The sequence below is a fragment of the Streptopelia decaocto genome (assembly GCF_964273445.1).
Source record: "Streptopelia decaocto genome assembly, chromosome: 7".
Classification (NCBI taxonomy): Eukaryota; Metazoa; Chordata; class Aves; order Columbiformes; family Columbidae; genus Streptopelia; species Streptopelia decaocto.
The window spans coordinates 68,488,839-68,514,545 of NC_138661.1; the positions used below are offsets into that span (position 1 = coordinate 68,488,839).

The following is a 25,707-nucleotide window of genomic DNA, read 5'->3' on the forward strand; positions in this document are numbered from 1 at the left end:
CTATCGCCGCCGCGCGGTTCTCCGGCCCACCCTCCCCATTGGCTGCGAGATGACACGGGAGCGCACAAAACGCCCTCCTCTCTGCTCGCTCTTCTCCGTGGCCGCGGAGGACTCGGCTCGGAAGGCGGGGCTTGAGGGGGCAGGCAAATAGGCCGCGGGGCTTTAACGGCGAGGAGTGACGGATGCGGGCAGTGGCCAGTGAAGAACCGTGCCTTGGGAGAAGCGCGCTGTGATTGGCCGCGGCTGGAACGATCTGGGGCGGGAGCGGGACGCGGCGCGTGTAAGGCGGCGCCGTGTCCGAGCGGGGCCCGGGCTGAGCCGGACGAGGCTGCGCGGCCGCGGGGCGCCGGTGCTTGTGCCCGCCCGGTGCAGCAGCGAGCCGGCGCCTGCCCTCGGGCCGCTGCCCGTGTCCGCTGGTGCCTCCCCGGCCTGTGGGCCGCCCCGCTCCGGCGGGGCCATGGCGGCGGCCGCCGGCCCCACGCAGCTGCTGCAGGTGTGCGGGCAGCGGCTCGGCCGCTTCATCCAGGACGCGCAGCACAAGCGGCTGGGCTGGCTGCGGGCGGCGGAGGAGCAGGGCCTGCGGCTGCTGCACAGGTGCGGGCGCTGGGAGCGGGGCTCGGTGTGCCCGGCGCCGTGCGGGGCCTGGCGGGTGCCGGGCTCCGTCCCGGCGCGTTCGGGCCGCGGTGCCGGCGCCGGGCTCGCCGCGCTCCCTCGTTCCCCGTGGGCGCCCCGGTCCTGCGGCCGGGCCCGGCGGCGCAGGGAGCGATCTCCGGCTCTGTCTGCTCCACAGCAACTCCGGGGCCGAGCCCGAGCTGATGCCCAAGACGCCGTCGCAGCGGCGGCGCCCCCGGAAGCGGCCGTCGGCCTGCCTGCGGGACGACCGGGAGCCCGGCGGGAGGAGGTGGGTGCGGCGGCTCTCGCTGGCCCCGCCGCGGGACGAGCCCCGGGAGCCCGGCGGGAGGAGGTGGGTGCGGCGGCTCTCGCTGGCCCCGCCGCGGGACGGCGAGCAGGGAAACGGAATAGTAGCGGTTTCCATGTACACAACAATGCCAGATAGCTGCTTTGTTCCCCGAGTTAGCAAATACGCTTAAAAGGGCATGTCAAGATCAATCATTTTGATTCTTGTGAAAGTTTGGGATAAAGTTGGCTGGTCTCCACCTTTGTTTTTGTTTTTTCTCTTTTTTTCTGGTTAGAAATGAAGACTAATAAATATTCCATTTTCTTCTCTATTTGGGTTTTGCTTGATGTGACTTTGTTCCAGCAATTTCTGGCCTGAGGTTGCTACTGGTGTTGGTTCCCTAACCCTTTGTGCTGGTGCCCGAGGGAACCTGCAGGTGGGCCGTGCTGCCGGTGAGCTGCAGCGGTGCAGCGGTGCAGCGGTGCCATGTCCCTGGGGTTCTTTGAACCGGCAGGAAGGCTCCAAGGGGTTAGTGGTGAAACTGAGCTGCGGATTCCAAGTGATTTGCTTAGAACTGACTGTACTTGAGGTTATTAAAACTAGTCCTAAGTAGACAACGGTTGCCTGCACAGATGCCAAGGCAGGACGGTGCAGGGTCTGAGTTAACTGTGTGTGGTGCTCATCGCCGTGCTGCGGTCAGTGAGGAGTGAAGGTGACCAGTCCTCAGAGAGCCGCGGGTGGGCACAGGACGGCTGCTGTGGTGTGACCCAAACCTCGTCAGTAAACTGTTTACGTGTCAAGGAGCTTAAGTTTTATAACGGTGCTGAAAACCCACGGGAGATGGACAGGAAGGGTAGGACAGAAAGGCTGTAGAAACCAGCCGCGGAGGGAGCGGCCAGGCCACTGAGGACGCGTGGGGGCCGTACGTGTGCGTGGTGCGGGGCAGCCGGAGGAGAAAACACCGCGGCTCTGAGCGGGGATGGCTCTTGAGCCACACTGACAGCTTTCAGGTAGCAGCTGGTTTGCTCTGCTGAAGAAGACAAGTCTTGCATATATTTTTCTTTACTCAAACTTGATTTTGAAAAAGATCTGCTGATGCAACAAAGCGCCCGGTCACTTGTTAACAGGAAGCTTGTGCCATGGTTCAGTGCTCACGCTTCATCCTGCAGGGTCGGGCCATTGTTTCCCTTACTCTGTTTTTCTCTGTATGTATTAAAACTCATTTCTCATTCTATTGTTAGTTACACATTTCCTAATCAGCAGGTTTTTTTGCTAGTTGTAGCAAAAAGTAACTCTTCTTGCTTAAGGTCAGAGCAGGAGCCGAGAAGTCAAGGTTCAGCTCCTGCTGAACGGGGATAAGCGATGGCTGGTGAGGGCAGTGGTGGAGGGATGGAGCCTGCAGGCTCACTTTAAAGCTTGTCTGCTTTTTTTCTCTAAAAATCATTTGGGAGCAGGAAGCGTCTTCATCACTTCATTTAAAACTGTTTTTCTTTCAGGTTGTCCAGAAGGAGGAGCAGCCTCAAGCCAGTGTCTTCCAAGCCTGGTTCCCAGAGGCGCCACAGCAAAGAGCAGCCCCAGAACCGCGGCTGGCAGGGGGAGGAGGCGCCCGTGCCCGCCGGTGCGGTGGGTGCTCAGGCTGGTGCTAGAACCGAGCTCCCGGCACCGCCTGGGGAATGTCCTGCAGAGGCAGGAGCTGCCGTGGCCAGGACGGCGTGTCAGGACGGCCCTTGGGGCACCAGCAGCGGTGCCACGGCGGATGCGGCCACGGAGCCGCACGGCACGTGTGCTGTCACCACGGTCCCAGCCAGCCAGGCAGCGAGGGACCAGGAGGTCCCGGAAAGGAGAGCAGGTACCTCCCCGCCCAGGGCTGCTGTAAATGGAGATCCTGCCGTGCTCCCGGGAGATCAGTCTCCTCCAGGCCTCGAGAAGCTGCTTCTCCAGGACTCAGACAGCGAAATTCCTACAGCAAGATCCAGACCGCAGCGTCGCTCTGGGCGCCGGAGCTCGGTGGGTGTCCCCCACAAGAGCCGCAGGGCGTCCCTGGCAGTCAGATCCTCCCTGGCCAGGAGAAGGGAGAGCGTGGCCCGCAGGTCCGTCGGCAGGGCCTGCTCGAGGAAGGCAGCGGCGGGAGCGTCACCCTCTGCCTGCAGAGTGAGCCGTAAGTGCCTTTCAGCCCTCGGCACCTTCCTCCGGCTAGGCCAGCTTCTCGTTCCTCTGGCTAAATCAGCCACCCGCTTCGGGAGGGGACCGAGCAGCTGCGGAGCCGCTCACTGGTGTTAACTCTGTCTCTGGTCCCTTGGTCTCCTGCTGAGGGACCTGTGGCTCCTGCCCGTTTGGGGTGCAAACTGTGGGTCCCATCTGTCAGAGCGGGCCTGGGGCCGTGTTTCGCTGCAGTGAAGGAAGCTCTGCTGGGTGCAGGGGGGTTGTGTTGGTTGTGGATGAGCAAAGAACCACGAGCACGAGGCAGAACACAGCCTGGCCAGGTCTGGCCACATGTGCACTTTGACGGGTCAGAGGAGGCTGTTGTGTTCCCTGGGGAGGGGCTCTAATTGAAGCACCTTCTGCTGGCCCCAAACCATCGATAGGAACCCAGTGTCCCCACCCCTGAAATCTGGCTGAGGTCGGCAGAGGAACTTAAATGCTTCTTGGGTGAAGATAAAGAGCGGCTGGACTGAGAACCAAATAGCACAGTCATCAGAGGGGAGGAGAGGCAGAAATCCAGGCTGTTCCCGGTAGCGTTGAACTCCTCATCCTCCGTTCCCACTGCTCCTGGGAAGGTTTCACTGTGTGGGCTTTCTAAAATTGGTGCTTGTGAAGTCAGACAGGCTTCTGATAAAGCTCCGAGGCCTTTGGTGTCTAGTTCTGCCAGCTTTGAGGCACCCTGTGCCCAGGCACTTGTTGCAACACTAGCAGCTGGGTGGCGTTATGCACAGTGGGGTCAGCTGCAATCCCCCGCTCGCATCCAGCCGCGCCGGGAGCTGGAGCCGGTGCGTGGGGAGTGCTGGCTGTGCCGCGGGAGCTGCCGCTCGGCTCTGCCATCCCAGCGCACAGCAGCTGCCGCTGACACCGAGCGAGGTGCCGGTGCTGGCGTGGGGCGCGGAGGCGAGCAGCGTCTGCTCCCCGGGAGGAAAGCTGCGCGCAGACCTGGCCGCTGCCACAGACGTGCTGCGGGGAGGCCGCGGAACGGATTCCCCAAGCCAGCTTATGTTTTTCTCTTGTAGGTCAAAGCTCCTTGGAGGTTTTTGTGGAAGAGGACGTGACCAGCAGCACAAGGTGAGGCCGCCGTGCGAAGCGGGCAGGAGGAAACCCCAGAAAACCGTGTGAGGGAGTGATATGGGTCACTTTGTTATGGATGTAGGGCTGGTTTTGTAACAGGCTGCTGGGGTGGTGGTGTCACCCGGGGCTGGCTGGTATTTCATAGCTCGCGCTGCTGAGGCACAGCCCTTTTCAGAGGCGCGACTGGGGCACGGTGGGGTTGATCACAGTGGGGTGTCTGTGCGGCTGCCACATGAGCCGCGTCCAGGGTTCCTGGCTGTGACCAACCTCCGAACGCCTTGGGTGCTGCGGTCAGTCAGCTGTGGGCTGACCTGAGAGGTAAAACTCGGCCTAAGGCTCACAGAGCTTCTGCTTTACCTGCTGTGGGCCGGTTCTGCAGAAGGGACAGATCTCATCAGGGTGGTGTTCAGTCACGCAGTGGAACGGCCTGTCAGAAGTGTCAGCTCCCACTCTGCGTGGCCTGGCTGAGCTGGGCCTGGCTGAGCCGGGCCTGTGCCTCTGCATGGGCTTGGGTTTGTCTGCTCTGTGCCTGGGGTTCCACCTGCTGGCTCCATTGTTCAGGTGTTTCCAAAAGATGGACCCAGCTTCCAAGTAATGTCAGCTTTATTGCCTGTAATTCATTATTCAGAGTCAAAGTATTTTCAGTAGCTCTTATTTTACAGGCCTGGAGAGGAACTGAGTCCCGCAAGTGAAAAGGTGAGCTCTAAGGGACAACCTACAACGCGTCTGCACATCCTGTCTTGCCGAGCGTCGCCGCTGGGCGCAGGGAAGGTGGCCGAGGCCGGCTCTGTCACGTCTCCGCGGCAGCTGGGCTGGCTCCTGCGACACGGGCGTTTTGTGCCTCGACGCAGCTCGTGCAGGACAGAGCGTGCGGAGGAGCTCGGCGCCTCCCGGCAGCCCGCCCGCCTTTGCCGCCAGCTGGGCACGGTGACTGTTCTCAGCCTGTCGGGCACGGCTGGCTCGAGCTGCACGATCGGGGGCAGTGGGAGCTGATGTGCTTTCCCAGCCGCTGGGGCTGTGGCAGCTGGATCGCGGCTGGAAGGGACTGGCCACGGCAGCCGTGTTCTCTGGAGCGCTGTGCTAAGAACGTTTCCGTGTCCTGCAGGCTCCCGGAGACACCGTCGCTCCCAGCAGAGGTGCGGAGGCTGCCAGCCCTCCTGCGGAGCGCCCGCCCCCTCCTGAGCAGCAGGCGGGGAGCAGAGAAGGTAACTGCGAGTTGCTCTTGTTTTTCCTGCCTGAAGCCCCAAGGACACACAGACCAGGGAGTGTGAGGGTTTGTTGTTGAAACAAAACCACCTCTGACCAGTCATAATAATTTTTCACGTAAACTTTTCTTCTCCTGAAGAGGTGAGATGTGCAATGAGACAAGCAGGGACGTCGTGTAAGTGTGCCCAGGCCTTGAGACAAACACTGTCTGATCTGTGTAATGAGCGAGCAGGGATGCTTTGGAAGAGACTGCTCTTAGACCTGGATCTTCCACTGGTGTAACATTCTGTTAAAGTGCCTTGACGTCCCTTTCCTCTGGGTTTACCTGATGTGAGGATTTATGGAGAGAGACTTGGGCTCTTTATCAGGACCCTGTGGGACGCCTTGCGCGTGGTGCTAACTGCAGGTTTCTCCACAGGAACCCCTCTAAATCCAAACAGTGAAAGCCAGAACAAGAACTGGGAACAAACCCCTTGTGCCAAGGCCCAGGAGAATCCTTCGCGTGTCTGGTATGAGACTTTGGCAAGGAGGAGGAATGGGCCAGGGGTATTGGAAAAATTGGACTTGAACTTTTGAGTAATTTGTTTAAGCAGCTTTGGGTGTTTGTTTCCCTACCTTTCTCCCTGCTTCCAGTGTAGTTTTGAAACCTTGTTTGGCCAGGTCCTGTCTCCTGGGAGTTCATTGTGACTGCTTGAGCCCTGTTTGGGTCTGGGACCCAGGTGTGGCTTGGGGAGCCGCCACGAGTTCATGCACAGGCCAGCGAGGGTGACGGGGGTAGCACTGTTATATCGCGCTCGGGTGTGAGCGAGTGGGTAGCACTGTTATATCGCGCTCGGGTGTGAGCGAGTGGGTAGCACTGTTATATCGCGCTCGGGTGTGAGCGAGTGGGTAGCACTGTTATATCGCGCTCAGGTGTGAGCGAGTGGCTCCTGAGGGCTGGGCTGGGAGCAGCTTCAGAAGGCAACACGAGTGGGCAACTGACCTGTGGGAAGTGGGGAACAGCAAGGAAACGCTGCTGGCAGGACTCAGGAGCACTGTGATCGCCTAATGTGCCTCTTGCTAATGCCACCAGGGTGAGGAGCTGTAAACAAGCGATGGGCGCCCTATGGAGTGGGCAGCAGGCGGGGGGTCAGGCCCTTTCCCCTTCGGATGACAAGCAGATGAATTCAGAGAACCGGATGCCACCTTCCTCCTCCTCTGCTAGCAAGGTGAGCGGGCACCACGGCCCTTCCTGCCTCTCTCTGCCTCCATACCCTGGCGGGTACTGATTTCCCTCCATCTTCTGCCCCAGGTTGTCAGACCGCTGAAAACCTTCCTGCAGGCTGTGCAGCGGAACCAGCTGCTCACGAGCCCGGGGCCCACAGGACACGGGGGTGTCATAAAGAGCCTCATCAAGTGCAGCACTCCCACGCGGCCCAACCTGAAGGTGCGTCAGTCTGGCCGCGTGCGCAGGGCTGCAGGAGGGGATCCGCTCTGGGGAGCGACAGGACGGGCTGTTTGCTTAGCAAAGCACAAATGTGTTCCTCGTTCTGTCTGCTGGCAGGGATCAGTGCAGGTCCCTGCAGTAAACTGGCCTCGCCACCCTCCCTCAGGCTCCCCAGAAAAGGGGAGCTGGTTGGTGTTGTCTGGTGTCACCTGTCCACACACACGGCATTTGGCCAGGGCTCCAATCCTCAGGCCATCCTCATGTGCAGAGAAACCTCGGCTGCTCGCTCTGTAGTCAGCAGAAACATTTAATATTCCGAGGCTGCTGATCCGCAGGGAAGTGGGAAGTGTTTCTCTCTGCAGCGAGGATCTTCCCCCTGTCATGTATAACAGCTGCTGCAGGGCTAGAGCCATGGGCAGCGTGGGACCGGGCAGGGTCCCTGCTGCGCGCTGCTGAGGAATCGCAGCTAAGAACAGGGTTGGTGTGCAGTGAAAGGGGGTTCTAGTGGCACTTCCAAACCCTTAATCATTTTTTAATGTCTCTTCTCTGCAGGGAGACTTTGTTGTAAGTAAGGCCACCCTCAGCTGTGGGGGCTGAACGCTCACGGCTGCGCCTCCTGCCCCCCGGGCACCGCAGCCTCTGTCCACACGAGCACGCTGGGCACAGCAGCGGTGAGGTGGCAGGATCTCTGCAGGTGTGTTCTGCTGGGGCTGGGGACTGCTCAGAAACCCGTTGGCCTCTGAGCAGCTTGCACCGTGTCCCTCTCCCCGTCCCGCAGCTGCTGGTGTCGGTACCGCTGTCCTGGGTGAGGAGCGTTTGCGAGGGTGGGAGTGCGGGGCGCCGCCCCCGCCTCGGTGTGCCCTCTGCAGCTGGAGGACCGAGGTGTCTCCCTCCTGCGCCCGTGACTCTTCTGCTCTTGTTAGCTGAATAAGCACTGTTCCCAAACCTGCATTGTTTCTTCCCGACTGTTCACGTCCCATCCCGGTGTGTGGGTGACTGAGTGACGGTGGCTTTGTGCAGCCGAGCCGCTGCTGCCTGTGCAAGGCAGCCGGAGGGTAGGAACAGGCCCCGGCAACAGGCACAGTCTGAACTCATCCCCTTCAGGAGAGGGAGCGGCAGAGGCTGGAAAGCCTCAGGAAGAAGCAGGAGGCTGAGGAGCAGAGGAGAAAGAAAGTGGAGGAGGAGAAGAGGCGGCGGCAGGCGGAAATGAACCAGTGAGTTGGGTCCCTTACCCCGCTCTGTCCCTGGCTGGGACACCTTCCCTGCCGGGTGCCAGCTCTGTGCCCCCTGCTCGAAGGAGCCCTTAGCGGGTGGTGCTGCTGGGCGCCCTGAGCTCGCGGCTGCAGAGCACCTGCAGATGGCCCAGCTTGATCCAGAGCTGAGGCCGAGCTCAGCCAAACCAAGTCCAGCCAAATCGCTGTTTTCCCCGATGACCGTGGCAAGTCCCCGTTCCCCGCCAGCCTCGGTGCTGGTGCAGACAAAGCTCACCAGCCCCTCTCGCACACGCGGCCCAGGAAGAGGGAGGAGCGCCTGAGGAAGGCACTGCAGGCCCGGGAGCGGGTGGAACAGATGGAAGAGGAGAAGAAAAAGCGGATGGAGCAGAAGATTCTACAGAACGATGAGAAGGTAAGGCGGCAGCCAAGCTTTGGGCTGCTCAGTACGGTGACTGCCTTTCTGAGCTGTGGACCACGCGGGTGCGGACAGGCCCCTGGCACAACATGTGCAGGCACGGGGCTGCTGCTGGTGACTAACCATGCGGTGGGTAAGTGCCTCAGAGACACCCAAATTCTCTGTCTGGCTAGAGGAGCCTTTTGTTCTCCATCCCCCTGCAGTGGTTCCGAACGTTCCTGTTCTGACACGCAGTGTTCATGGCGCTCTGCGTTCCAGGAATGTCCTTGACTGTGCTGTGAACAGGCGTGCAGGTGCACGGCCGCGCTCGGCTGGCAGCGGCTCGCAGGGAGCTGTGCGCACACAGCCCTGCGGGCAGCAAAGCTGCGGCGTCCTCGGGGCTCGTGCCGCGGTTCCGTTAGTGACAGCGGCACCGCAGGCAGAGCGGAGGCCGGGTGTGAGATCCCCTCGTTCTGCAGAGAATCACCGGCTGGCAGCACCTGGCCGGGCTGTGTTGGGGTCTCTGCTCCTCTCTCCCGTCACCCCGAGCGATGGTGTCTCTTCCCGTGCCCTGCGGGAGGGGGTGCAGGAGGCTGGCGCTAAACCCAACACGCTGTCGCTTGCTGGGTCTGGGCTCTGCCTGGGCCCTGGGGTGTCGCAGGCTCCAGCAGCTGCCCCGTGCTCTGCTGGGCTGGCCCCAGGACACTGCACGGCCGGAGAGCAGACCCGTGTGGCTTTCTCAGGCGCACATCTCACAGGTGCGGGAGGAGAAGGTGGCAGAGGAGCGGAGCAAGAAAAAACTGTCCAAGAAGCAGGGGGAAGCTGATGCGTGGAAACAGAAAGTGCTGAGGGCGGTAAGAGCAACTCCAGGTCCCTCCTGTGCGGGAGAAGGAAAGGAATAGCTGGGAAGCCGTGACCGGGGGGACGGGGACGGGGAAGGGGCACTGGGGGTTGGGAGGGGCACTGCTGCTCCTGCTGCAGGGGTTCTGGTGCCCACGTGCAACATCTGTCTGGACCGTTGATGTTGGGTTTGAACACGGGGTTACCTGTGGGGACAGAGGGGCAGAGCGCCCAGCTGGCGGGCAGCACAGGGAGGGTGGCGGTGACGTACAGCAGGTGCAGGCTGTCTCAGAGCATTCGCTTCACATCTTCCTGTCCTTCCCCACCCGAGCTGCCTGGTTAAAAGGCTTTTCTTTCTTCTTCAGGGGGAAGATGGATTTGAGCAACAAGAGCTGCTGCAGAACAGGAGAGAGGATGAAGGGAAAGAAAAAGGAAAGAAGGTCTTGGAGCTGAAAAATCTTGTAGAGCAGCAACAGACAGAACACATGGGGGAGAGGTGCGAGTTTGGTGGTGTCCTGGAGAGGGGCACTCGGCGGCGGGGGGGCGGAGCGGGAGCGCCAGCGGTGTCGCTGCAGCCCGGGCTGTGCCAGCGCTCGGGTGCTGACCCCACGGGCTGTGGGGACGCGTGGTGGGGCAGCGCCCGTGCTCTCCTCGGTCACTAAATGACAGGGGTTTTTCCCCAGGGATCGCAGACAGCAAGGGGAAGAGAAGACCCCCCAACCACAGCTGGTGTCTGCAGCCTTCGCTGAAAAAAACGTCAAGGTGGGGAGCTGAAGGGATCTTGAGACAAGTTCTCCTTTGGAAACAAGTGAGGCATAGGACACGCAGGCTTATTGTAAGATCAGACTTGTTTTCCACGTGCTGTGTTACTGTTTAAGGTTTTAACATTCTCTATGATGTTATTTAGAGTAACAAATAACAAACATGTAACTGTAAGGAGTTGGGGTTTGTGCAGGAATAACCCAACTGTGTTGCCGAAGTTGGGGTTGAGTATCTCTTGTGAACAGGTGAGCCCCGTCACCAGCTGGGGACAGCCACACAGTGGCAATTAGAACAACACCTCCAAGTGACACTCACTGATACTTAAATTAATATGGAAATTAGTAAGAGGCTTATTTTTTAACTAGTCCGTTCAGTCCCTGTACCTGCAGGATGTGGTCACAACAAACCTCAGGTATCATACGGCTTCACCACGCAGCGTCACTTGCGTTTGTACGACGAGTGTTACGGTGTAAGGTCAAGGCTGCTTGTCTCAAAACATCACAGTAACATTTTCCCTCTGCTCTCTTTCTACTCTTAACATCACTTTCTTTTGCCTTCTTCATTGCTAAGAAGTCAGCCCCCCAAAGGCTGCTCCTCTTAGGGATGAATTCCTCCCGTGTTTGCTCTTGCTGCTCTTACTCACCAGGTCCGTGACATTCAGCTCCTGTTAGTGCTATATAATTTTAATGAAGCTCTGAATTCTTCATATGTTGCCAGCAACTGGGCTGGAGGGCGACGCAGCAAAGCTCCTCCAGATAAGGAAGAACTTGAATATAATTGCGAGTGCCTGCAGCTCCTGCCCTCCGTTAGCTCCTCCCTGCTGAGCAGAACGGGAGAAGAAGCTCCTGGGTGAAGTGGTTTGGGTTGAAAAGAAGTTGAAACAGTGAATTCTTTCCTCGTAGGAGGCAGAGAGCCCCGGAGAGCTGCGCCAGCTGCCGGGGCAGGAGAGGAGAGCCCAGCACCCGGAGTCCATTGCCGTGGCCTCTCATCCCTGGCTCAGGGCGCTGAAGGTGAGCGTGGGCTCTGCGCTGAGCAAGGCCACGAGTCGCCTTATCCTTGAGTCTCGGGTTTGGGTTTTTTCTGCACAAGAACACACGGGGAGACTGAGGATTTTTTTTTTTTATTGCAAGGGACCCAGAAAATGTCTCTGTTGCAGATAGTCTGATTGTTCTGCTCGGGTGAACATGAATGAAGAATGACTTAATTCTTGCATCTCAACAGGAGAAGGATGGTCTGCGGGAGCCCCAGCAGCAGCCGGCAGAGGAGAAGAAAACCAAGCCGGCAGAGGCACTGGCTGCCGCCTCTGGCACGTGGCTCAGCAAAACTGTGAAGGTGAGTCCAGTTCCAGCAGAGCCCTCAGACCATTAGCGTGGTGGCTGATTAGCTGCTGTGGTTTGGAGCCAGCTCAGCGGGGTCTGTGCCGGGGGGGTGTGGGGGTCGGGTCTGTGCCGGGGGTCTGGCTGTGCGGTGCTTGGGCAGAGCTCAGCACCGGGCACCCGGAGGCCAAACAGGAGTTGTCCCTTGGAACGACGCTGGGTGGCCGCAGGATGGCAGCATGTCACGGGTGTCGCTGCCCGGGAGCAGCCCCCGTTCCCTCCTGCGCTGAGTCTCAAAATCCCGTTTGAATTGGAGCCGCTCAGGGCTGGGAGCTGGAGGGGTAGAGGAAAAGCTGCTCAGAGTCAGACCCGAGCCCAGGTTCTGCCAGCGAACTCCTCTCCTGTGGCTCACTGACTCCTTCCTGCTGGGCGTCTGTGCTGTGACACGTCGGAGCGCTGGAGAGTGGAAACATCTGCCGTGAAGCCTGAAAGGGTTTGAGTGTGGAGCCATTTGCATTACAGCAGAGTATTTAGACATGGTGGTCTGTTCTTCCTAGGGCATTGCTACAAGACACAGGAGGGTTTAAAGGTTCAAAGGAGTTATCCAGTCACTGGGACCAGTGGCAGGTTGTGTGTGGATTTCTGCCTGCTCTGTCCTATCTGATCAGTGCTGTGTTGCAGAAATCCAGCTCCACGTCCCAGCTGCAGCCCCTCAAGGCCATGCAGGGACCCAGAGCCCTGACAGCCAACAAAAACAACTACGGGATGGATCTGAGAAGTGATGACTCCACCGATGACGAGAATGAGCCTCGGAAGCCTGTCCCTGCCTGGGCTGTTGGTAGGTGCTGAGTTGGGTTCAGCTTCCCCAGGAAGCTGGAGCTTTCCAGACACCCTTGGTGCAGGCTCAGCTTGCCAAAGCTCAGCCCAGCCGCGTGAGGCTGCAGCGGTGCTGGCAGCCGCTGGGAGCAGAGCCGCCTTCCTGCCGGTGCCGCTGTGCCGAGGTTGAACGCGGGCGCGTTTGGAGCGGTGGGGGCTCGCTGGCGCTGCGCCACGCGTCCCAGGGGCGACCACGCTGGGGAGCGGGGACACGGCGGCGTGCGGGGAGCTGGAGCTGGCTGTGGGGCTCGGAGCCGGGGTGAGCCGTGTCGCTCGCGGGCAGGTGACGGTGTCTGGGGCGGGCTGAGGAGCAGCTGTCCTGCAGGCTCTCGGGGTACGGCACCTTAAGCACCAGAAACTTACTTATGGTGTGTCCGCTTCTGTGCTGTGGTTGTTTCTGTAGGGGCTCAGCTTCAAGAAGCCGTGTCGCACCAATACCATCACCCCGTGAATCTCCAGCGGCTCTTTGGGCTCGTTACGAGCCCCAAGCTGGAGAACATCTTTGGCAAGCGGAAGCCTCGGTACTTCAAGCGCACCAGCTCGGCGGTTTGGCATTCCCCGCCTGTGCCCAAGTGCACCCGTTGCCCATGTTGCAACTTCATAAAGTGAGAACGCAAGGAAATGTGTTTTATACAATATGGTGTATCAGGTTTTCCTTAGCATACAGCAGATTTGTGATTTTTAAGCATTTATTTAAAAATAAATATGTTTAATAAAGCTATCTCGGTGTTTCCCTCCTCTCCCCCGTGGCGCTGCGCTGGTGCTTCTCCAGGGCCGGGGGGGTCGGCTGTGGTTCCTGCAGGCGCCAGGGCCCATGGCTGAAGGGACGACGTTGCTCCATTGTGTGTTCTCTCAGTCTGCTTGATGAAATTCTGTAATTAACCTGAGGGGTGATGTTTTTCATAACCCATTCTGTATGATAGTTGTTTAACAGCGCTGCTACCTGCAGGTAGTTTCCCTTCAAGAATTCTTGTCACCTCTTGTTACTCTGAGCAGAACCATTTCTCTGCAGTTACAGAGGGCTGGACAGTTTAAGCAAGGTCTAAATGTCGCTGTTCTTTCCTTTCGTAATGGAAGGATGAAGCCCAGGCGCAGTTCTCGGTCCTGGCTGTCAGGAGGTTTTAGCGCACAGCCTGGCTCGGCTGGGAGGCGGGTTTGCCCGGCGGTTGTGGCTCGGGGGGGAGCAGTGAGCTGATTTCCTCCCTGCATATGGTCCCTGCTGGTGGGTGGTGACAAAAGCCCCTCACTCGCATTGTCCATCTCTGGTGTTGAGTCATCTCAGGACAGCATTCTGCTGGCCAGTCTTTGCACAGTGTCCAGCAGCTATAAAACTGTTATAAATCAGCTCAAAACATGACCAGAGTTTGAGCTTCTCATCCTTGCAGCATCTTGTGTATTTCTTTGGTTGACTTGTTCTCAAAGCCTAAGTAAAACTGCACAGTTATCTCAAGTCTCAGCAGCTGCTCTGCACTTAGGATCGGAGCAGACACAATTAGACAAAACCATCTACAGGTGGAGGCATTTACAGCACACACAGCCCAGGTGTTACTAATTTGCCTGGCCAGGAGCGAGAGAGGCCAGGCTGGGGGTCAGGGGTGGCGTGGGGACATGGACCATCTGTCCTGCTGTGACCGCAGGCCGTGTGTCCTGCCGTGGACACAGGCCGTGTGTCCTGCTGTGACCGCAGGCCGTGTGTCCTGCCGTGGACACAGGCCGTGTGTCCTGCTGTGACCGCAGGCCGTGTGTCCTGCCGTGGACACAGGCCGTGTGTCCTGCTGTGACCGCAGGCCGTGTGTCCTGCCGTGGACACAGGCCGTGTGTCCTGCTGTGACCGCAGGCCGTGTGTCCTGCCGTGGACACAGGCCGTGTGTCCTGCTGCTATCCCAGGCTGCACTCAGAGCTGTGCTGTGCTGTGCCAGGGAGCGCCTGGTTGTGACCAGCAGCTCCGACCATTCCTCTGAAGAAGGGACGTGATCTCCTCTCTCCTCCTGCTCTCCAACTGCGTGCAGATTAAACAAAGCAGCTATCGGGTTCTGCCCTGAGACTGATAAAGCCCTGAGCCCGAGGCAGGTTTATGGGGCGGGGGGAGCCCGGCTGGGGGCTGCGGGGGGGCTGCCTCGCCGCAAACACCTCCCCAAAAAGGGGAGGGGGGAGAAGGATTGAAAAGCGTGTCTGGAAGGAAGCTCAGAGCAATCCTCCAAAAGGCGGCCCCTCCTGCCCTGCGTGTGCCCCAGCAATGCTGCTCTACGGGCCGGGGGGTCCCCGCAGAGCGGGTGGCAGCTCCCGCTGCACGTCCGTGTCGCCGCGGCTGTGACCGGGGGCTGGCGATGGGCCGCAGCCCCGCCCCGCTGTGCCGCTTGGCCCCCGTTGCAAACAACCAAACAACCCCCGCTAGGGGAAATTTGCACATTTATTTGGTGCCACCGTGCCCGAAAGGCGGGGGGGCTGGAACACACCCGCTGATAGCTGCTGGGAAGCATCCGCAGCCAGGCCCGGGCTTATCTGTAATTACGCGTCTGCCTGAGCTCAGCTGGCTCGGCACGGCGGGGAGCTCGGCTCCCGGAGCCCCGGGGAGCAGCGCAATTAATCCCCAGCATCAGCTGCGCCAATTAATGCCCGCCCGGGAGAGGAGCAGCGGGTCCCCCGGGACGGCGGAGCAAACAGCCCCGGGCCGCCCGGAGACCGCGGTTTCAGCTGGGAAAAGGAGCAACTCCCTGGAAACGGCAGGAGGAAAAGCAAGGAAACCCCCCGCCCCCGGTGTGGGCAGCTGGGTTTGCAAGTGCCTCCTCTCCAAAGATTCCGTAGCTGCGATGTTGCTGTGTTTCCAGAGCAAAACACGGGCATCCTTCTGAGCCAAAAGGGCCATTTTCATGGTAAAAAGCCCGCTGTGGGGAGCAGGGCAGCTCCTAAACCTGCTTCATCCTCTCCTCATCCAAAAGGAGAAGAGAAAGATCATTTTTCAGCTTGCACGGAGCAAAACAATCAGTGTCAACCTGGGGCGTTTCCAGCTCTGTGAGCAGGGAAGAGAAAAACAGCGCACGTCCTGGCCGCGTCGGGCCGCGGGCTCCGTGCCGCTCGGCGGGCCGGGCGGTGGCACCGCAGCTGTCCCCGCCGCCACCGCAGCTGTCCCCGCCGCCACCGCCGCCCCGGGCGGCGGGTCCCTGTGGCCGGGCTGCGCTGGGGTGACAGCAGCCGGGAACGTCACCCCCGCTTTGTGCCGGGCTGCTGCATCCTTCCCCTCTGCCCATACGTGATTTGCTTCTGTTTTCAGAGGCCGTGAAAGCCTGATTCACCCCGTCCCGCGGGGGTGCTCCCGGGAGGGCTGGGGCCGGCGGGGACACCCCCTCCTCCGCTCCAGCCCCCCATACCTCGGCCACCTGGGTGCGGGTCCCCCCACCCTGGCCGGGGTGTCCCCGGGCGGGGACGTCTCCGCCCGCCGCCATCTCCAGCGCATCCCTCTCTCCTGTTGCTCAGAGATGTGGAGGCAGTTGCTAAGAGACACCGACACGTCAGTATCTGGCCCTAAGGAAAAAAGAGAGAGAAAAGAAGAGCCAGGGAAAGAGAGAGACAAGGGAGGCCGGGGAGGAGGAGGGGAGGGAGGAGGTGGGGAAAGACCCGCTCATCGCCAGGCTCGGCAGCTCCGCGGCCGCTCGCCCAGCGCGGGGGTCCCGGGCGAGCCGACCCCCGTCCCGCCGTGAGTCCGGGAGCGGCCCCGGCGGGGAGGGAGGGGGCGGCGGGGGGAGCGGCGGGGGCGGCGTGAGCCCGGGCTGGGCGCTGGGGAGGGATGGGCCGGGGCGGGAGGGGGGAGCGGAGGGGCGGCGGGGGGAGCGGGCCGGGGGGGTGCCGGGCGGGGTGCGGGGGGGGCCGGGAGGGGCTGTCCCCGCAGCGGGGTGGGGAGCGGCACTCCCGGCTCTGGCCACGGCCGGCCGGGCCGCGCGGGCCAAGGTCAGCGTGGCTGGGGGCTCCTTTTTGGCTGAAATCCCCGGGGGTGGGGGCGGCCCCGGCCTGGGAGGGCACGGGCGTGCGGGTGCCCCGCACGGCCACCGCGGGCTGCACGAGCCGTGCCCCCCCGCAGGGCGGGTGGCTAGCGTGGCTAGGGTGGCTCTCCCGCCCCTCTTCCTCGCAGGCAGCTGAGAACGGCCCGACGCCGCAGCCGCGGGGCTCGCCGCGTCCCCGGTGGATGTAGCGCGGCCCCGAATGCCGCCGGGACGCCGGGAGCATCGCAGTGACAGCTCGGAGCGCGGCCGCGCTCCCCGCCGCTGCGGCGGCCCCCGGCGTGCGCGGGCAGCGGCCCTTTCCCGCGGCGGGATGGCCCCCGCCGCCCCGTGAGGGCCCGGAACCGCCCCGGGCGGGGGCTCCCCGCCGCCCCGCCATGCTGCTGCGCCCCTGGCTGCTGGCGGCGGCGGCGGCGGTGGCGGCGGGCGGCGGGGCGGGCTGCCCGGTGCTGTGCTCGTGCCGCGGGCAGGCGGTGGACTGCAGCGGGCAGCGGCTGTTCTCCGTGCCCCCCGAGCTGCCGCTGGACACCGGCAACCTCAGCCTGGCGCACAACCGCATCGCCAGCATCCCGCCCGGCTACCTGGCGTGCTACGGGCAGCTGCGCGCCCTGGACCTGCGCAACAACTCGCTGGCGGCGCTGCCGGCCGGGCTGTTCCTGGGCGCGCCCCGCCTGGCGCACCTGGACCTGAGCTACAACAACTTCAGCCTGGTGCCCGCTGACATGTTCCGCGAGGCGCGGGGGCTGCAGCGCCTGGACCTGAGCCACAACCCCGGGCTGCGGCGGGTGCACCCGCAGGCGTTCCGCGGGCTGGCGCAGCTGCGGGAGCTGGACCTCAGCTACGGGGGGCTGGCGGCCCTCAGCCTGGACGCGCTGGAGGGGCTGCCGGGGCTGGTGGGGCTGCGCCTGGGGGGCAACCCCTGGGTGTGCGGCTGCGCCATGGAGCCCTTCCTCAAGTGGCTGCGGGGACGCATCCAGCGCTGCGCCTCAGGTGGGTGCCGCCTGTCCCCGAGCCCCGCGCCCTGCGCCCCTCGGGGCCCTGACACCCCCCTCCCATCAGATTCGCAGCTGGCCGAGTGCCGGGCCCCCCCCGAGGTGGCGGGAGCCCCCCTGCTGTCCCTGACGGAGGAGAGCTTCCAGGCCTGCCACCTCACCCTGACGCTGGACGACTATCTCTTCATCGCCTTCGTCGGCTTCGTCGTCTCCATCGCCTCGGTGGCCACCAACTTCCTGCTGGGCATCACCGCCAACTGCTGCCACCGCTGGAGCAAGGCCAGCGAGGACGAGGACGTTTAGGTACCGCCACCGTCAACGTCCCCCCGACCCGGACACCCCAGCTGGGACGCCTGACTGTGCCTTGTCTTCGTCCCCTCCCGCTGTCCCCCGTGCCGGGGTGGCCCTCGAGACACTGGCCCGGCTGTGGCAGGGGAGACTGGGGGATGGATTCTCTTCCTTTTGCCCCCAAACAAGGAGTGTTTGTCCCAGCGAGCACCCTCCAGGATTGTCCCCCCCAGCACCATGAGCTCAGACCCCCCATTCCCACTACCCAGGGCCAGTGGAGGCAGCAGCACAGGTTTCTGTGGGGGTCCCGTGGGGGTCCCACGGGGGCTGCAGCTGCAGAGCAACCCCCTGCTTGCCAGAGAGACCCCCAAAAGCAGCGTGTGTGCCTTGGGGGACGCCAGCCACCCTCCCTGGGGAAAACCACGGAAATCCTCATGTTCAGCCCAAAAGCAGCACCGGTGGAGACCCTCGAATCCTGCCCACACTCTTCAGCCTCCCCAAAAAGCTGGGGGGCCAAGCCCAGGACCCGGTGCGGACACCCAGCTCAGCACCGCCGCCCCCGTGAGAGGGACCCGGGGACACCTGCGCCTTGCTGGTGACACCGGGACAGCACCGGGGCCACCGGGCCTGGTGGTGGCCAAGCTGCCGGCACCGCCCGGCCACATCTCGGTCCCCGCCTTCCTTCCCAAAGCCTCGCGCAGGTTTGGGACCAACCCGGGTCTGCGCGGCTGCGGGACATCCCTGCTTGCTGCTGTGGGCAGGCTGGGAGGCGAAAAGAGCACCAAAACAAGAGAAAAAAGAAAACAAAAAGAGCGAAGGACCCGTCTGTGCGGCCGCGTCCTCGTGGTGTCCGTGGCGGCTTCGGGGCCGGCTGTGCGTGCAGCGGCGCGGGGCTGGCGCTCGGTGCCTGCGGGAGTGGGCTGTGGGTGTGGGTGTGGGTGCAGGTTACAACCACAGAAAGCGGTCAGCTCGTCCCCACGCCCACAGGAGGGCAGCGGCCCCCACGCTGCGGCGGGAACGGGCACGTGGGCTCTTCTTTCTTTAGTTTCCTTTATTTTTTCCTTTTTGGTCAGTCTGGACACCCCTCTGCACACAGAGGCCGCCCCGTGTCCCCGCACCGCAGCTCCTGGTTCTGGGCACCGCGGGAAGAGCCGACGCGCCTCCCGCCAGACCCGCTGTCTCTGTTTCCGAGGCAGGACGGGCCTGGCGCTGCGCTGCGTGGGGACAGGGACCCCTGGGTGTGACCCTGGCGCTGCCCATGGGGACAGGGACCCCTGGGTGTGTCCCCGGCACTGCCCGTGGGGACAGGGACCCCTGGGTGTGACCCTGGCACGGCGCTGCCCATGGGGACAGGGACCCCTGGGTGTGACCCCGGCGCTGCCCGTGGGGACAGGGACCCCTGAGTGTGACCCCGGCGCTGCCCGTGGGGACAGGGACCCCTGGGTGTGTCCCCGGCACTGCCCGTGGGGACAGGGACCCCTGGGTGTGACCCCGGCGCTGCCCGTGGGGACAGGGACCCCTGAGTGTGACCCCGGCACTGCCCGTGGGGACAGGGACCCCTGGGTGTGACCCTGGCACGGCGCTGCCCATGGGGACAGGGACCCCTGGGTGTGACCCTGGCACGGCGCTGCCCGTGGGGACAGGGACCCCTGGGTGTGACCCTGGCACGGCGCTGCCCGTGGGGACAGGGACCCCTGGGTGTGACCCTGGCGCTGCCCATGGGGACAGGGACCCCTGGGTGTGACCCCGGCGCTGCCCATGGGGACAGGGACCCCTGGGTGTGACCCCGGCGCTGCCCGTGGGGACAGGGACCCCTGGGTGCTGATTCTGCCAGCGGCCCTGGCACAGGGGGACACGGGGTGCAGGACACGGGGTGCCGCCCCCCAGGGGTGTCCCTGCAGCACGGCTGCCTGCACCCTGCTGTGCCCCTGTGCCGGCCCTCTGCCTCACCCACAGCCTTTGGCTTCTGTTTCTTTTTCACTTTTTCCTTGTTTCTTTTATTGTTTTTCTAACTCTTTATCCCACTTCCTTTCCTTTCCTTTCCTTTCCTTTCCTTTCCTTTCCTTTCCTTTCCTTTCCTTTCCTTTCCTTTCCTTTCCTTTCCTTTCCTTTCCTTTCCTTTCCTTTCCTTTCCTTTCCTTTCCTTTCCAGTTCTCCTTTCCTTTCGTCTCCTCTCCTCACTGCACCCAACATGGGTGGTTGAACAGCTGAGTTTGTGCAGAGCACATTTTATAACCATGGACTTTTGTAGAACAGTGAGCACTTTCTCAGAGCTGACCCTCAGCAACGAAGAGCGTCAGGCAGCCCGGCTCAGGGCCGGGGACACTCGTGCGTGGTGGGGACACTCGTGTCCGGCGGGGACACTCGTGTGCAGTGGGGACACATGTGCCCAGCGGGACACGCGTGTGCGGCCGGGGCCCCGCGCTGCCCCGCACCCGCCGAAGGCAGCAGCCGCGTTTTCCTCCCGGCTCTTCCTGTTGTTCCTCCGGCAGCATCTCCAGTCGCAGCTGCCGGCAGCCGGGTCACCTCCGTGTCACCTCGCTCCCCGGGACCCCTCCTGGCCCCGGCCGTGGGGCAGGGGGACGTGGGGACTGTCCCGACTCTCCGGAGCCGGGGGGTTGGGCAGCAGCTGGGCTGTGTCACTTCACCGTCCCAATGTCCACCCACTCGTCCCTCCCGTCGTCCTCCCACCTGGAGCCTTTTCTTCTTCCGAAGAGGGAGAATCAGCCCCAAGGGTTGTCAGGGACCAGGGCTTGGTGTGGTGGGGGACACATTGGGACAGGGAGCCCCAAAATGCCCCCAGGCACCTTCTCTCTCACCCCATGGTTACGTTCTCAGCTATTTCTGAGACACCAGGTCTCTCCAAAGCTCCTCTGTGCAGCTTCGACACTGCGGCCTCGGCACCGCCACGTTATCCCGGCACAAATCTGAGCCAGACCCCCCCAGCACAATTCGGGGGTGCGGGTCCCCCCTCTGTCCCCCCAGCACAGTTCAGGGGTGCGGGTCCCCCCTCTGTCCCCCCAGCACAGTTCAGGGGTGCAGGTCCCCACTCTGTCCCCCTCCAGCACAACGCGGGGATGCGGGTCCCCGCTCTGTCCCCCCAGCACAGCACGGGGGTGCGGGTCCCCCCATTTGCTTTGGGGTGGGATGTGTGAAGGCAGCACAGCGCCGGGTGTAAACCAGGAGGTCACTTCAAAGGGGACACCTGGGGACATCACCTGGCTTAGCACAACACCAAATTATTTCAGCACCCCCGGGGCAGGATGGGGGTGTTGAACCTCCTGCTTGGCCATTTGGCAACTTGAAAAAGCAGCTTGGGGCTGGGGGAGCTGGCTCCTGTCCCCGTCCCCATGCCCGTCCCCATCCCCGTCCCCATCCCCATCCCCTCTCCCTCCCCGTCCCCACCAGCCGCGTCTCCCCGTCAGAGCCCAGGGACACTTGTAGCTGCACCCAAAGGTCCCTGCACAGAACAACCCCCTTTTCCAGCTCCTCGTCCCTGTGGCACAGGATCTGGGGACATCTGGCTGGGCTCCGCGCACCCCAGCGGAGCTCAGACCCCCAGCGGGCTGCACGTCACTTTTTCGGGATCAAGGGTCCCCGAGCTCCCCAGCTCCCCAGCTGCCCGGCCCTCCCAGGCTTTTCCGAGGATGCTCCCGGTCTCGCAGGGTCCCCATCCCCCCGTCCCCAGCTGTCCCCCCTCTATCTTCGCTCCTCATCTGCGCTGCCGCAGGAAGGCAACACCTTCCTTATCTCCTTCCGACGGGTGGTCCGGGCCCCGCTGCCCCCGCCGCCCCCCGGCCCTGGCGTCCCTGCGTGTCCCCCAGAGACTCGGCAGCCAAACATTTCCCTCCTGGAAGGGAAAGGGAAATCTCCAAGAGGCGGACAGAAAGCCGGTGGCTCGTCCGCGCTGGCAGGGAGCCCTGCAGCCATTTCCGCGCCCGGACACCCACCGGGAGGAAACTGCCCTCCCAGCTCCCCCCGAAAACGGGGTCCCCGCCACCCCCTTTAACGCCGGGGTATTTGGGGTGGAGGAGGGATAAAGGGGATAAAGGATGGAGAGATGGATGGCTAGATGGGTAGAGGGAGGTGTGGACTGATGGATGGCCGGGCGGACTGACAGACGGACCGACAGATGAGTGGTGTCAGGGGGTCTCTCCAGGGCAGCGGAGCCTGGAAGGCACCTTGGATATAAGTGTTTGTCCATCAGATTGCCCTTTGGGCCACGGCCCCACGTGCAGCCGTTCCACCCCCTGGGCCCCCGGCTCCCACACCAAACCAGCACTGCGGGGAGCCCCCAAAACCCCAGCTGGGGTGACAGAGCCCCTCTGCCAGGGGGGTCATCCGAACCACAGCCCCCGGCCACCCCCTCAATTGACGTGGTGAAGACAAAGGACCACGCGGGGAGGGACGGCTCTGGCCAGGCTGGCTCCCAAAACCCGGCGGTGGCAACCGGGAGGGTGAGGCGGCCCCCCCGACGGGAAGCGCCCGAGGAACCCAGTAATGGTCCCGCATCCTTTCCAAGCGGGAACAAAGGCCGAGGAGACAGGATAGTTCATCACCAGTAAATGAAGGATGTAAATAACTAATAGGGGCAAGATTTATTTAGAGCGGAGCGTCAGGAAGCCGCGGGGCCGGGAGGAAAGCGGCAGAGGAGCCGTTTGGTGGCTCATCAAAATCCCGGCCCAGCGTGGGCCGCTGTCCTGCGGCACCCAGAACCGCCCGGCCCAATCCACGGTGCCCGGCCCCCCGGTCTGGGTGCTCAGCAGCACCGGCGCTGGGCTGTCACGCTGCGGGGGTCACCCAGCGCGGCTCTGGCCCCAGATAAGGAGGAGAAAAGCCCGAAAATGGGATTTGGTGGGACAGGCGGCTGCCTGATGCAATCAGGGCTGCGGGGGCTGGGGCGGGCGGGACACCCGGCGGGGGCTTTGTGGTGTTAAACATCCACGTCTCCACGTTGGATGCGCTGGGGTGGGAGCTCCTGTTGCCCAGGTCTGTGCTGGGGTGGGAGCTCCTGTTTCCCAGGTCTGTGCGGGGACAGAGGCCGCGGGGCTGGGGGTGCCCAGGAGGGGACACAGGGACACCCCGTCATGCACACCCCACCCCTGCTCACACCCCCCTGAAGCCAGCCATCCCCCCACTCCGTGTGCCCATAACCCTTCCCGTCTCCTCACACAGAGCTGCACACTCCTTTTTTAACCAAAATTCCTTTATTTGTCACAAAACACAAAGCCCTGTGGATGCCAGGGGAGCCGCCTCTGCCCAAGCCCCCCCGGGGCTGCCCCAGCCTCAGTTTCCCCTCCCCGCGAGCAGGGGCTCCCAAAGCAAGCCAGGCTCTGGGGCGCGGAGGAGGCGGCGGGTCCCCCGAGGAGACCAGCTCGGGGGGCCCCGGGGGGGGCTCAGGCGCGGAACAGCGTCTCCTGCGTGGCGGGGTCCAGCTTGCCCCCCGGGAGCGGCGCGCCCTTGCCGCCGGGGGGGTGGCTGTGCCCCGAGGAGCAGCTGGCCGAGCGCTCGGGGGCCGCGCCGGGCGCGCGGCAGCACAGCAGCGTGGCGCAGGCGCGGCGGAACCGTGGGTCGAAGAAGGCGTAGAGGAAGGGGTTGAGGCAGCTGTTGACGTAGGCGATGGCCGTGCAGTAGGGGTGCAGGTTGTTGAGGAAGGCGTGGAGGCCGCAGGACCAGGGCAGCACGTCCAGGTCCATCAGGACATAGAGGGTCTTGACCAGGTGGAAGGGCAGCCAGCAGCCCCCGAAGGCGGCCACCAGCACCGTGATGATGGTCAGGAGCCGCTTGCGCTTGCGGGGCCCCTCGGGCCGCTCCCGGCGGAAGTGGGTGGCCACGGTGCGGGCGATGAAGAAGTAGCAGGTCAGCATGACGGCGAACGGGGCCACGAAGCCCAGGGCGGTGGACGAGAGCCCCAGCCCCACCTCCCAGGCGACCTCGGTCCCCGGCGCCGCCAGGCCCCCGTAGTCCATGTAGCAGGTGATCTTGGTGTCCCCCCCCAGCGCGGCCGCCCGCCGCAGCACCAGGGCCGGCAGCGCCAGCAGAGCCGCCAGCACCCACAGGGCCACCGTGGCCACCAGCCCGCTGACCCGCGAGCGCAGCTTGGCCGTGGCCAGCGGCCGCACGATGGCCAGGTAGCGGTCGAAGCTCAGCCCCGTCAGGCAGAAGACGCTGGCGTACATGTTGACGAAGACCAGGTAGCTGCTGACCTTGCAGGCGGCCGTGCCGAAGGGCCAGTGGTAGCCCAGCCAGGCGTAGGCGGCCCACAGCGGCAGGGTGGCCACGAAGGTGAGGTCGGCGGCGGCCAGGTTGGCGATGAAGGTGTCGGCCGAGCGCCGGCGGTCCCGGCCGCCCTTGAAGACGGTCCAGAGGACCAGCCCGTTGCCCGCCGTGCCCAGCAGGAACACCAGCAGGTAGAGGGCGGGCAGCAGCGCCAGCGACGGGCCCCACTCCGCGTACTCACACTCCGTCTCGTTGTCCCCGTAGGCATAGGCGTCCGTCACCTCCTCCATGGCGCTGGGCTCAGCTCAGCTCATCCCGGGCTCACCGAGCTCCTCTGGCCCTCTGAGCCCAGCCCCGCGAATCCCACCGGTTACCTCCCCTTCCTCCTCCTCCCCGTCCTCCTCCGCCCTCCTCCTGGACGGGGCGGGAGGGTGGACGGGAGGGCCCCGTGGGAAATTTCACAGCTCCCCCTCACCCTCCATCTGGCTCCTTCCTGGGGGGTTGCCGAGCTCTCACCCAAGTGTCAAAGCGTCAGCCCGTGAGATAACGCCCCGCGCAGGGCGCTGCCCCGGGGAGCGCGCTCGCCCCCAGCACCGCTCGGTGCCGCGGCTCGGGGAGCAGCCCCGCGGCTGGGGGTCTCACCTCGCCCCCAGCACCGCTCGGTGCCGCGGCTCGGGGAGCAGCCCCGCGGCTGGGGGTCTCACCTCGGGGTGCTGCATCTGGCATTCGCATCGGGGTGTCACACTTTGGGCCTCTCGCGTTTGGCGGGCTGCGTGGGACGATCTGCCGCAGGGTGTCGGCGGGGGTGCCACATTTGGCGTTCTACACGTGGGACTCTGCGTTCGCTGTTTGGGGTGTCCCACTTGGCCTTTCACAGTTTGCTTCCAGGGTTCTGCGTTTCACAAACAGCTGTGGCACCGGAGGGTCCTGGGCTGCTGGGGCCGTTTCGAGTGTGCCAAGCTGGGGAGACCTTTATGCATTGACCGAAAGTCTGGGGAGCGGGCACTCCAGGGCTCCCCCAGCTCACGAAAAGACCATCTCAAGGCACCGGCTGCTGAGGGAGCGGCCGGAGCCCTCGCTGCGCCCTGCACAGGCTGCGCTGTCCACGGAGCGACTGGATGCTGCAGCGGCTCCGGCTGAGCCGCGAGAGGACGAAAATCACTCCCACCCCAAAAATAACAGTGGGAGGCAGCAGGAAGCGGCAGCTCCCCAGCGCAGCGGGACACGGACGGGCCGGCCCGGCGGGACCGAGCTCTCGCCGTTACGGCGCCGGAGGAGCCGAGAGGGACTTTGCAAAACGCCTGAGAAGCCCCGAGTCCCCGGGAGGGGGAAGCGCGGGGGAGGCGGAGCGGAGGTGCCTTCAGCTGCCAAACAGGTAAACGCGAGCGGAACGGGTGGCCAAACGGCACGGCCGGAACCCGCGGGACGGAGATGGGGGACGCGGCCGCCACGAGAGCAAAACCCCCCAGCGAACCCCCATGGGCGCAGCAGGTCCCTTCAACCAGCAAAGTGCCGTGAGGAAGGGGGTGCTGGGCCATTCGGTGGCTGAAACGGGGGGAGCTCGACAGGGTCTCCAAGATTAGAACAAAGGAAGGGAGAGGGGCTGGGCTGTGAGCTGGGGGCAGCGGAGCTGGGGGGGCACTGTGGCCACCAAACCTGCTGCCCAAAGGGACCCGGAGCCGTGGCCTGGGAGGGTAACCCTGGCTAGAGACAGTGGACATTGCAATGAGCCGGGACAGCCCCGGGACGGCGCGCGGAGCCCAGGCTGCGGGGCCCAGGCCAGCCCGGCTTCGGGAGTCTAATAAAGAGCTGCTTCGAATTGACACAAACGTGAGGGCTGCTGACTTCAGTTACAATGCAAAGTTGTTTAAAGAAGGGACAGACCCCCACACAGACCCAGCCTAAGACGTGACTTAACCGTGTTAGCTAAGAAATGAACAGAGCAGCGAAATAAAGGGAATGCTAATGAGCCCCTCGGCGTCGCCGGGAGCGGCTGCACAGAGGC

General features: G+C 63.3%; 3 protein-coding genes across 3 annotated transcripts; 2 read left to right on the plus strand and 1 right to left on the minus strand.

Moving 5' to 3' along the window:
* The first annotated feature begins 235 nt into the window (after window positions 1-235).
* LOC309442928 (inner centromere protein-like) lies at window positions 236-12,929 on the plus strand. The gene is made up of 20 exons (XM_082059261.1): window positions 236-594; window positions 791-964; window positions 2,395-3,056; window positions 4,120-4,171; window positions 4,837-4,870; window positions 5,280-5,379; window positions 5,520-5,658; window positions 5,749-5,889; window positions 6,453-6,588; window positions 6,672-6,806; window positions 7,359-7,370; window positions 7,911-8,020; window positions 8,321-8,432; window positions 9,158-9,268; window positions 9,620-9,750; window positions 9,938-10,016; window positions 10,919-11,026; window positions 11,238-11,348; window positions 12,014-12,170; window positions 12,612-12,929. The coding sequence occupies exons 1-20, from the start codon at window positions 458-460 to the stop codon at window positions 12,815-12,817; spliced, it is 2,847 nt and encodes a 948-aa protein (XP_081915387.1). The 5' UTR covers window positions 236-457; the 3' UTR covers window positions 12,818-12,929.
* A 3,470-nt stretch (window positions 12,930-16,399) lies between these two features.
* Window positions 16,400-18,268, plus strand: LRRC55 (leucine rich repeat containing 55). Its single transcript, XM_082058299.1, has 2 exons — window positions 16,400-17,193; window positions 17,263-18,268. Exons 1-2 carry the CDS (start codon window positions 16,581-16,583, stop codon window positions 17,496-17,498), a joined length of 849 nt encoding a protein of 282 aa, XP_081914425.1. The 5' UTR covers window positions 16,400-16,580; the 3' UTR covers window positions 17,499-18,268.
* Window positions 18,269-22,677: 4,409 nt separating this feature from the next.
* Window positions 22,678-24,471, minus strand: APLNR (apelin receptor). The gene is made up of 2 exons (XM_082057814.1): window positions 24,345-24,471; window positions 22,678-24,282 (listed from the first exon to the last, which is right to left on the minus strand). Exon 2 carries the CDS (start codon window positions 23,990-23,992, stop codon window positions 22,880-22,882), a length of 1,113 nt encoding a protein of 370 aa, XP_081913940.1. The 5' UTR covers window positions 23,993-24,282; window positions 24,345-24,471; the 3' UTR covers window positions 22,678-22,879.
* Window positions 24,472-25,707: the final 1,236 nt, after the last annotated feature.